Source organism: Pollachius pollachius (genome assembly GCF_949987615.1).
Source record: "Pollachius pollachius genome assembly, chromosome: 2".
NCBI lineage: Eukaryota > Metazoa > Chordata > Actinopteri > Gadiformes > Gadidae > Pollachius > Pollachius pollachius.
In genome coordinates this window covers 43,040,455-43,052,583 of record NC_136935.1, presented here as the reverse complement: position 1 = coordinate 43,052,583, position 12,129 = coordinate 43,040,455, and the positions used below count along the sequence as shown (strand labels likewise).

The 12,129-nt window shown below is 46.8% G+C and overlaps 1 protein-coding gene across 1 annotated transcript in view; it reads left to right on the top strand.

Moving 5' to 3' along the window:
- The window catches only part of LOC307070353 (protein sidekick-1-like), a gene marked incomplete at both ends in the record, with an annotated part of 237,560 nt that overhangs the window by 114,302 nt on the left and 111,129 nt on the right, over window positions 1-12,129 (top strand). Inside the window, one exon of the mRNA XM_079728783.1 lies at window positions 3,718-3,851. Coding sequence (XP_079584909.1) covers window positions 3,718-3,851 — 134 coding nt within the window. The remainder of the gene's footprint in view (window positions 1-3,717; window positions 3,852-12,129) is intronic.

The window sequence follows — 12,129 nt, the reverse complement described above, 5'->3', positions numbered from 1 at the left end:
GAGAGAGGGAGTGCAGTGATGGTAATTTGAGGGAGAGAGAGAGGGGGGGGGGAGAGAGAGAGTGCAGCAATGGTTAGGCCGAAGAGAGGGAGGGATAGAGAGAGGGACAGAGAGAGGGAGAGAGGGAGAGAGAGGGCAGTGATGGTTAGGTTAAAGAGAGAGAGAGAAAGACATAGGAATAGAGAGTGAGTGCAGTGATGGTTAGATGAAAGAGCCATAGAGAGAGAGAGCGAGAGACGGAGAGAGTACAACGATAGTTAGGCGAGGGAGAGAGAGTGAGAGAGAGAGAGAGCGAGAGAGCGTGAGGGAGAGTAAATGGGTTGCTGGTTGGGTGAATCCCCTGCCAGAGCAGTAGTCAGTCGTAGGCGGGGGGTATGGAGGGAAGGAGAGGCGGCCGTGGGAGAGAAGGAGGCGGCTGTTTACTTATTGCTGGTGGGGAGCTGGGAGATTAGAGGGAGGGAGGCAGCCAGAGGAGCGAAAGAGAAGATAGTCTTCATTATTGCCTTTTAATTCCCTCCGTACTTCACCAAGGGAGTAAACCATCATCTATAACGTGTGTCTCTCTCGCTCCAACTCTCCAGCACTCCGTCTCTCATGTCTCTGTGTGTGTGTGTGTGTGTGTGTCACCAAGGCTCACGTATAGCTTGGCTTCGGAGACAATGTTTTGGAAATAAGTTTGTTCTTAATTAAAGCTAGAAGTGATTTTACCTGTTTAATTAAAAGTCCACCTTACAGAAGGCCACGGCGCATACATACCATTTTTGAAATCCTGCTTCAGCTTCAACATAATGCAAATTCATTCGCTGATTCATTTTAGAGTTATTCATGTGAATATAACCCAGCACATTAATAAGTGTGTGCGTGTGTATGTGTGTATTTTTGTGTGTCAGTTCATCTTTGTATTTGTATGTGTACTACTACTGAATGATTGCGTGTGTGTGTGTGTGTGTCTGTGTGTGTGTGTACTGTTTCTCCTAAGTGTTTTCCACGTAGGGGGCGGTGTGGGCTACGGTTGCATTCATCTGCGGAACAACTTATTAGCCGCATGTGGTCTTCTTCAAAGCTATTCTCGACAAATGAAGCTCACATCCTAATCGTCTTCTGCCCCCATGCCAGCCTTTGAGAGTCAACTTGTGAATGCCATGTCATCCACTCGTTGCAGCTCTTTGTTGTGAAAGAGGCACTGGTCTGCAAATAAAAGCCACACACAGCTCCCAAACCAAATCAAGGCTTTAGGCAAATGAATTGCCCATATTAAACAAGCCATGTAAATGGCACCTATGCAAATGGTGGAGTTCTGGCGTAGTTCAACCTACCGGGTTTTGACCGACTTTGGCTCGGCCCCGTGCCTCGACCCAGCCATCCTTGACCAGCAGGGCTCCCATTGACTTCGAAATGCTAATAACCTGGTGAGTTTGGCTTCCCACTAGACCCCCACCCCCACACCCAACCCCTCCTCCTGCACTCCCCTGCAGGCGCTCACCCGCCCTCTCCTCCAATGATAAGTTGGCCGGTGCAAGAAGCGTCATTGGCTGCATATTAACTAGCACACATGTTGTAGCGGGTGTGAAAAATGAAAACCTAGGGAAAATAAATGGACCGCACAATTCAATGAACGAGTCGACTCTGACCCAGACCTGGACCTGCCGGGGGGGATGCACGTAGGAGGCGGGCCCTCCACTGTGAGAAGGCACGGGGAAGAAGGAGCAGGAAGAGAACAGTCTGGGGAGTCAGGGTGCTTGACCCTCCTCAGTGGGAGCAGTGGGCGATCGGCACACACACAGACACACACACACACGCACACACACACACAAACATAAATACACACAAACATGCACACGCTCGGGCACGCTCACACACACATACACACACAGGCACGCACGCCTGAGTGTGTGTGAGTGTTCAGGTTGAGGTGTAACACCGGCTCGTCTGGACCTCCTCCCGGGAAATCACGCTGAATAAAATCAGACCTGAGAAATGTGAGTCCGCCGCACATGTTGTTTCAGTGTGTGAGTGCGAGTTGTGGGTGTGTGTTTGTTTGTGTGTCAAACGGTTCCAGCGAATATATACTTTTTAGTTTTACTTTATGCATGCTTTTTCCTCTTCCTCCTGACCCATCCTTACCTAACCTGCTTTTCTACCCCTTACCCTGTCTCTCTTCAGTCAACAACCTTACCTCTCTCTCTCTCTCTCGCGCGCTCTCGCTCTCACGCTCACTCTCACTCTTTCTTTCTCACTCGCTCTCACTCTCGCTCTCACTCCCGCTCTCTTGCTCCCTTTATGGAGTCTCCCCGACCAACTCCGGTCACCTCTCCTCTCCCTGTCCTTGTCTCGGTTGCTCTTGTCAAAGGGCCCTGTGTGGCAATTCTTCATTCTCTCAGTATCAAATCATCCAGTGCTGCACGTTCTTCCTCTGCCGGTGGTCACACAGCCAAAGATCAACTGTGCCTGCTCTCAACCCTGAAATCATGTTCTTTTGAATTGGAACTGTAATAACACACACCTACACCCACACTTAAACATGCACGCCTGCAAACCCACACACAGTCCAACATCAACTCACACACACTCACATTCACACACACACACACTGATGCTCACATGCTGATACACGCATATACACAGATACACACAGAGAAACACACACATGCACACATATAAACAGATCACACACACACACACACACGTACATACACAGAGATGCCTCCCGGGATTTGCACGGTGTGGTTGTCGTCATTGCTTGAAACAATATTTCACGTGAAACAAATTGCGGCTGGCAGATCTCCATGAGCGCGCATGCAGCCCTGCCGCGGGGGGGCCGTGCAGCGCAGCGTTTCTAAATCACGGTGGTCCTCTGCTGTGATTGTGTTCGGTCCCCCCCGCGGCCATATTGATTCCAGTTTAGAGAGCGAGAGCTCTGGGGTTGAATTGTGATTAACTCCTTCACTGGCATATTGAAAAGCATAAATAACCGAGCTGGGGAAAAAAAGAACACCTCCGGTTTTTTCCCTGCCTTCTGGCGACAAGCTCAAACAACTACGACATCACAGGGAAAACATTGGTTAGTCTTAGGGAACCGAGTGCTGCTATCAATCCCTGCTAGAAGCAGGGGGACGCCACCCTCCTCTAGCCCCTTCAGATCCTGGTGGGGAACCCCGGTCCATTACCCACCTGTAACGGACACACGAGACTCAGGAGCGCAAACAAAACTCAAACCTTGCCACCATTACCCGAAACAAAATGGCCTCCCGAATTAGACTTAAAACCGAAATATAAAGCCTGATGGCTGATCTCAAATCTGGGTGAATGGGGCTTTTCCCTTTCTTTCGCATCGGTTGGTTTTCTGTTAGCGCGTCGTTGCTGAACACAAGCTCAGCCAGCAGTAATGAACTGTTAAGAGAGGGTTCAAAGGTTTCAAATCAACACCATGTAGGCTGGCCCCTGTTGAAATACACTTATTAAAATCCCCTCCTGATAGTTTCCTTTTCCACTGCTATGAATGAGTTTTTCTTCGGTAGAATATCACCGCCGCTCAACGGTTCAGGTTCCCGGGGCCATGCTCTGTGCCATCTCCTTCCCTGGAGTTCGGCTCAAACCAAGTGTGATTGCTGGATGTGAGATAACCACAAAACAAAACAACCCGCCGCTTACCTGGGCCAAGGTTAAACAGGGCTGCTGTTCAACCAATGTGATCCGTGTCTTTCTTGTGTCTCCCAGCGCAATCTCATTGGACAATCAGCTGGTTGTCTTGGCTACAACAGCAGTGGACGCGGGGCGCTACCACGTGGAGGCGGTGAACGAACTGACGGGGGAGAACGCCACGAGCCCCGCCGTCTATCTCAGCGTCTCAGGTAACACGCGCTTACTGATTTCTGGATGATTCTCCGAGCGGTTTCAACGCTCGATATACAAGGTTTTTCACAGCCCAGCCACCATCTCATGAGGTGAAGTTTGGGGAAACTGTCGAAATTCTGAGGGAGATTTGCATTTGAATTTTGTTTTTATGCATGACGATTGTGAACAACAACAACAATAGCAATCCATTTGAGGTGTTGTGTTACTGATGGAGGCTGCATGGAAAGACTGCACCCGATTCTATAGTATTTTCTCACTGCAAGGCCCATGGTGCATTGCACAGGAAGAAAATTGAGCTGGACATAATGGGAACCTGTTTGAATCCAGGTGAGAGTTACATTTACATTGGAGTTATAATAAATCAATGAAACACTACAAGCTATGTATCAATGCAAAAAAGTATTTGCTCTAGTGAGTTGCCTGCCATATCACTGCATGTATCACAAAGAACGCCCCCGGAGAAAAGAATGTTCAACCCGGCGTTGAAACTCTTGCTGTCTTCGAATGAATACAAATACTGGCTTAGATACTGCAATGATAAACATAGCTGCAAAACGATTGGTCAAACGTCCACCCAGCGATAATTAATTACTTGAATGAGAGACGGCATGAATCATTTGATTCACACATGTTGTATTCATTGCTGGTAGCCTTTTTCAAATCGTGTGATGCTCTTCAGTCTACCAACAACAAGGCGACTGAATCTCACAGAGCCAAACCCCAGCTGATTGGGTAGGGGGATTTTGACAGGGTTTTGGAGGGGTGCACTGAGAAAAGTGCATGGTGTTTTTAAAACCAGAAAGTTAAAAAGCATTCTGCAGGCACAAATAGCCATCATTAAATCCACAGAATGCATTTCATAGATGCATTTTAATTTCTCAACCTTTTATTGGCAACTTGGGGGCCGATACAATTTCGAAAATTGGGGTAATGTCCAGTACAGTAAGTATGATAGTAGTACAGTATGTATGATATCATACTAAAGTGCAGCGATCCATTATTGTACTACTTAATGCTGTATTATCAGAATAGTGATCCGCGTGACTTAGCTCTGCGTGATGCCGAGGCTGAACCGCTGCTCTCTCTCACACCCCTTTGATTGATCCATCTACACCCCCGTCTATTACTCTGCTATTCATTCACACAGGCTCCTACTGTCTATTGACGTTTCAAGCAAAAACCCGTTGTCCAAGACCCGGACGACTCCAGCTTGTTATTCAAGCTCAAACATGTGTTCGCCTCTCTGAGCCCCCTGCTTGCGGTCTGATTGAAAGCCAGCGCGTACAGCCAGCTCGGCACTTTCTCCCTCACTTCTGCCAGTAAAGAAGCCCAAACTCCCGGGCATGACGGAGTTAATCGCACTGCCTTTGTGTCTCTCTCCGGCTCTATCTCTGGCTCCGGCTTTATCTGGGGCTCTTCATCTCTCCCCTTCAGAGTGAAGGGGATTGAGTCTGATGTGCGAGGGTCCTCCAGTCAGAGGGTGTGCCGTGGTTAAAGAAGAGAGCGAGGCAGGAACAGGAGATAAAGGGAGAGGGAGGGGAAGAGATCTGTCCCTTGTGGCGGTGTGGAGTTTTAATTAGATTCTCTTTACAGGGTTGTATCCTTTGGCATCTACTGATGTGAACGTGCGCGCGGGCGTGCGCCGCCCCTCGCACACGTCTGATGCGCACGCGTACACACACACACACACACACACACACACACACACACACACACCTTGTTATAGTTGTCAAAAGCTCCCATGGTGGTTATAAGGAATTGTAAGGGCCTCGTAAGACTTCATAGGATAGTCTTTGGCCGTAAACGTGTGTGTGTGTGTGTGTGTGTGTGTGTGCATGAGTTTGTGTCGATGTGTTTAACGTGTACAATAAACTTTTCCTTGTGTAGCTTGTTTTATTGGCATAACAAAAAAAACATTTGATTGAAGCCACATCTTTGGTAGGAAAACAATGAAATTAATGAGTAGGTACACAACCGGAAGAGAGAATGGAGAAAACCGCGAGGAGGAATGGTAATAAGAAGAGAATGAAGCAATAGCTTAACTCGCTGCAGAAGATGCAGTCTTATGCAATTTCCATACATTCTCCCTGACTTTTAAATTATGCTTGGATTTTCTGAATGCACCTACTTTATACCAAAACACAGCCATCATAGTCACTAATCAAGCATGGCTGAAAGAACTAATATCCTCCTTCATAGCCAAACCTTTTATTTGCAACATCATGCTATGCACCGGTTTTGACCCCCCCCCCCCCCTCGGTTACACCTCTGCACCTCTGGATAAGACCACGTCCCCTATAGTCCTACCTGTCGCCCCTGGCGGGGGCGTCTGTGGAATCGGTGGGCATACTTCTGGCACGCCAGCCGTTCTTTTTTATTTAACCTTTATTCACCTGCAGAACATCACATGCTCTTTTTCAAAGCAGCGAGGAGGCAGGAGGGATCTGAAATAGGAGGGGAACCTACGTGGGTTTTTGAATACAAGGCGCTCTCCTTTGCTGTGAAGACGGTTGACAGGGAGCCACAATGCCAGCCAAATGTCAGGCAGAATGTCACCAGAGCCAGAGACTGCTCTGTTGTTTGTGGCGGTGTTTGGATGTGTGTGGGTGTCTCTCCAAACCAATGCCAAAAATCATTTTGAAATTGATTTTGTGTCCTATGAATATCTATAAACTTGTTTAAAAGCCGCAGAGGTATCCAAACACACACACACAAACGCACGCACGCACACACACACACACACACACACACACACACACACACACACACCCATGCACACAAAGTTGAGTATGTTAATGCAAAATGAATACAACTCACAAAAGTGCTATCACTCGGTTTCACCTTCTACTTCGTTCTTCTTTCCCCGGGGTAAGCATTTCCTCTCTCCTTCTCTGTCTCTGTTTTTCTAGCTTCTCTCTCTCCCGGGCTGCTCTCTCTCCTATCTATTAGACGGTCTCTTCAGGATCTGAAGGCAGAAGTTCATGGTTGTCAATCAAAATTTCCATTTCTAAAAATGCCATCTTTCTGCTCAGAAAAAGCCCCACCAGAATAAATGAGATACCTCTTTTTATTCTCCTATTTCTTTGATTTAAACATTCACGCTCAACAGCGAAGAACAGAGAGAGAGAGTGGAGAGTGGTGATGGTGGGGGCGGTGATGGGGGTCGGGTGGGGTAGGAAGGAGCGACAAAGAAAGGGATTTAATGAAACGAGCTACTGCTTGCAAGTTCTAGGAAGTGTACTGTACTGGTTATTTTATGCCTCGCAAGCACACGTATATTAGCATGCAACATCACTGGGGCCAGCTGGGCCTGTGGTCTGGTAACGGACCACCTCGGCTTCCATCTAAACCACCCAGTGGGGCCCAGGGAGGTCAGACAGGCATGACCCTGGAACAGCCTCCTGGTTGTCTATTGGTTCCCTGTGTGTCTGCTCCTGATCTTCAATTGGTTGTCTATGGATTATCTATTGGTCTGCTCTTGCTTTTCTATTGGTTGTCTATTGGTTGTTTATTGGTTGTGTTTTGGTTGTCTATTGGTCAGCTCCCGATCTTTTAGGTCTATCGGTTGTCTTTTTTAGACTCTCTCTCTGCTGGGAGGCGTCTCTCGGTCTGATATAGGAAAATAACCTGATCAACTAATTCCCGAAATCAGTGTGGAGCTGCCGGCTGGTCAAGGCTACCAGCCTGCTCACAGTTTGCCTGGACAGCTTGTATAAAAGTGATCTCATTAGAGTATCAGCCCACTCATAGTAAGCTGAAGAGCTCTCTCTCTCTCTCTCTCTGTCCAGATTTTCCTACAGTTAAATCAGAGTTGAATCAGTTAAATAAGACGCAACAAAGTATAACAATTGTTATTGTCAAAAAAACATTTCAATAAAATCATCTAAAAATCCAATGTAATACTAATTTTGATACACAATTAGTGAAAGTAAATCTCGCTCTCTTTTTCTAGTGTGATCATCCATGTCATATATATCAACATGCTTTAAACGCTTCTTCGCTAAAAACTGAACAACAACTGCTTGTGTGTGTGTGTATATGTGTTTGTGTGCATACGTGAGTGTGTATGTTTGTGTGTATGTGTGTTTGTGTGTTTGTCTGTTTACATGAAGTAGAAGAAATAATCTGAATAAATCATAAAAGTGGTGTTCCCTGTGATTGAAGTATTTTTGTGTGCATGTGTGTCTAAATGCTTTTGGGAAAGAGAGAAACAAAGAGAGCTCCATCGGCCGCAGGGTATTCTTCTGGGTGACAGGAGTTGAAATTCCACTTCAATTAATCAAACTCTGAACATACCTGCCTGCCATCATACGCCCCCCCCCCCCCCCTCTCTCTCGCTCTCTCTCTCTCTCTCTCTCTCTCTCTCTCTCTCTCTCCACTCCGTCTTCGTCTTCCTGTCTCTCCATCTCACACATTAACATCAAGCTGTCAGTCAAAGCAGCAGTGAGTGGGCCCTCTTGCCCGGGAGAGTTTTGGCGCGTCTGCCTCTTCCTCCTCTGTTCTCGGCACTGGAGCCTTGCACTCTTTTTCACATCAGTTGGAGCGGCAATATTTCCTCACATCACTTGCTTATGCACACAGCCATACACACATACGCACACAAACGCACATGCACATTCACACTTTCGCAGCCATACACAGATGCACACACAGACTTGTGCAAACACACGACAGCGCACACACATGCACAGACATTCATATTGCCATACACACACACACAGACTCATACAACCCAATAAACACACTAAGAGGCCAACATGCCCCTAAAGAAAAGAACATACCATAGACACACAATAAACACACAGGTGGAAAAACCACACACACACGCACGCACGCACGCACACACGCACACACACAGAAGAACACACAAACACTTAGACAAATAAACACACAGACAAAAGCCGAACAAACAAACTCGTACATGTCACAATCACGTTGACAGAGCAAAGCGAACAGGAACAAACCGGTCGGGGAGTGTAAACAGTCCAGCACTCGCTCCTGAGTACCAAGAACGCGTCCTTCGTCTGCATCACTGGAAGACCAGGACATGCAGACCGTCGGCTGGGAGGGGAGGGGAGACGTTGGGGAGACAGAGGCGGTGTTGGGGGGGGGGGGATGTTTGTGTTCTGCTCTTTAGAGGGGAAGGACGTCCTTGGCTTGATTATGTGATTGGGTCGGCCTAGAGTTGATTGCAGCTTCCTTGGGCACACTTGGTTCTGCATCCTGCCCTTTTACACCTCGCCGACACGCACGTATGTGTCATAAGCCTGCATGCACACACACACACACACACACACACACACACACACTCATACACATAAACAAACACACACATTTGCACACATATAGACGCACACACTCCTTCCCTGTAACTAAGGATGTGGTCTTACGTCGTTAATGAGAAAAGAGGACCTTGAAGATCAGACACATACACGTACATGTACACACACACACACACACACACACACACACACACACACACACAAAATTCGCCCGCAGAGACACCAGAATCTCCCTAGGAATGTTTTTAAGAATGCAAGATTGGAGACATGTTAAAACCATCGAAAGTGTGTCCTCATGGAAGAAAGACAGAGAATGTGTGTGTATGGTTGATTGTATGTATGTGTGTGTGTGTGTGTGTGTGTGTGTGTGTGTGTGTGTGTGTATTTGTGTGTGTGTGTGTGTATTTGTGTGTGTGTGTGTGTGTGTGTGTGTGCATGCAGGTGCACACTCAAACGCATCAACGTGTATGTCATTTGTTTCTTCCTCTAATCCTCTTTTCTCCAAGCCAGATGTTTCCTATCCACTTCATAGGTTCTTAAATGAGAGTCTCCCGTGTGCATCTGTGTGCACGCAAGTGCATGTATGTGCACGTGGGTGTGTGTAGGCCTTCGCTTCAGGTCCCATCCCAGTTGCTTTGTGGCATGTCTAATTGCAGGTATTTTGGTGTCCCCGGAGATCTAGCTGGTCTGTCCTTTTTTTCCCTACTTCTTTGTAGTGTAGTTAATTTCTCTGCACTCGCATGGTTTGCAAATAGTTTCATGGAAAGCTCTTGAGGTTACAAGCATATATCCTTCCGCTCTCTCCTTCCTGAGCGCCCATATTTGGCAGCCAAGGGCGAAGGACCTGATACAGTTAGAGACTGGGTGTTGTTGAACAGCCTGCACGCCTTACTTTAAAGCATTACAGCTTGAGGTGGCAACCAATCAGCCTGTCGGCGCGTATTGACTTTCTCCCGTAAAGATTAAGCTACATAGTGTTGTCGGGCTTGGGGGGTTTGGCTCATTACAGCACAGCTTAGCGATGTGGCAGAATGTCTTATCTCGGTGGATCTGCTTCTGCGTTGACAAAAACCAAAAAAGATGAAAGGTCAACGCGTCGACTCAAGCACAAAAACCCAACTAAGGAAAACCCTGAAAGAATGTTGCATTTTGATGGCAACATGTCATTGAAGCTTTTGAAACTTCACACGTCTCTGGGTTGCCATCCTGCCTAACTACTGGCCTGTGGGAAAAAACGGAGGGCAAACACTTCTGTCTGCGAGTCCATCTGTTAGCGCTTCACAATTTTTGAGTGTATGGGTGGGCGTTTTGTGCTTTTCTGGCATATTTCTTTATGTAAGAGCATCTAATTACATTAAACGCTTCATAAAGTTAATGAAGTGAAATATTAGTATGGGGTTGCATCAGTGTTTAATTTATAGCCAGAATAACTGTATGTATCAGGTTGCCAGGTCGAGGACACAGAAGAAAGACGAGTGCAATATGTGCCGGGTTGATGTTGAGACGAGCACAATCAATTTTGACAATGTGTTTCAAATTCACCTCAAAGCTTAACCATTATAATTTTATCGGAAAGAGGACAAGGTGTTTTACGTTACTTTGAATCATATACAACCTCAGTTGACCAAGTTTGTTAGCCTGATTCAATGGTTGCAGCCTCCTGTGTTTGTGGGCCAATTTGTTTTCATGTCTGGTATTGGAGATTAGTGAATCGTAACACGGGACAAAACCAGAACAACCTTTCAGACCTGTGAAGGCAATCTTAGAAGAGTACATACTGGCTGTAGTATTGACGTCGCAGAAGCCCGTATTTCAACAGAGCATGTGTCCTAAATCCCTGATGACATGTCATGGTCATTTTATGATCAATTTGTAACATTTCTCCTTTGAGGAAGCACCAGTACGCATAGGCCAATAAAGAACCGTAAAGTCCAGCCTCCAGTCTAAATGAGTGTCCATCAGGAGTGAAGCATGCAGGCCATTACCCTGGATTCATCTCCTCTTCTTTGGGGAGTGATCAAAGATTTAGGGGCTGGACTTCATTTCACCACTGTGGAAGCGGGAAAGAAATTGGGAACAGAAAGACAAAGAACATGCTTTTTAAACGTCCGGTTTTAGGATAAGATGTATCTAGGTCAAACCGCTGCTCTGTGGTCATCGGAGCTGGTTCTGCCGTCATGCCTCGATGAACCCGTTTGGAACGCCATGGCAACCTGTCCCAAACACCCCCGCGGCGAAACGATTATTGATCCGCGCCGTTATGCATTGTCGTTGTAACTAATCGATCAGTGCAGGGCGATACCCTGGCAGAGATGGCGAGGGAGGCTTGTGTGCCACTTGTACTGTCATTGGTTTTCATGCGTGACGCTGGTGTCTCCTGGTAACCTTGCGAAACACGCATGGATGAATCGTTGACATGCGCAACACACTGCACCTTGACACTGTAGATAATGCATTGGCACTGTAGATGATGTAGCAGGCATTTAGGTTTTATCATGACATTACCTCCTGGAGGATTGGTTGTAGCCACTCGTGTATTATTGCTGTATTTTTTTAGTAGGTACTTGACCCGACTGGGCCATTGGAAGATCTGAGGACAAACAGTGCTGTCTGTGAGTCCATCTGTTAGTGCTTACCAATGTGTGAGTGTATCTGAATCCACATGCTGCTGTTTACTCACCCTGTCAGTCATCAGTTAAAGGCAATATTTAATGAGCTATTTTTGGCCAGTCCTAGTTATGTCATTGTTGGGATAAGGACAAAACATTAGTGGTCTATTTGTGTTGTTTTTTTTGCCATATTTTCTTGAAGTAAGTGTATGCATGAAGTGAAATATTAGTAGGGGGTTGCATCAGGTTTTAAGTTAGAGGGAGCATAAGTGGAAGAAGCACCAGCTAATGCCAATGAAGAACCGCTCGGTCCAAATCAGTCTCCATCAGGAGTGAAGCATGCTCTGCAGGCCGTTACCCTGGATTCATCTCCTCTTCTCTGG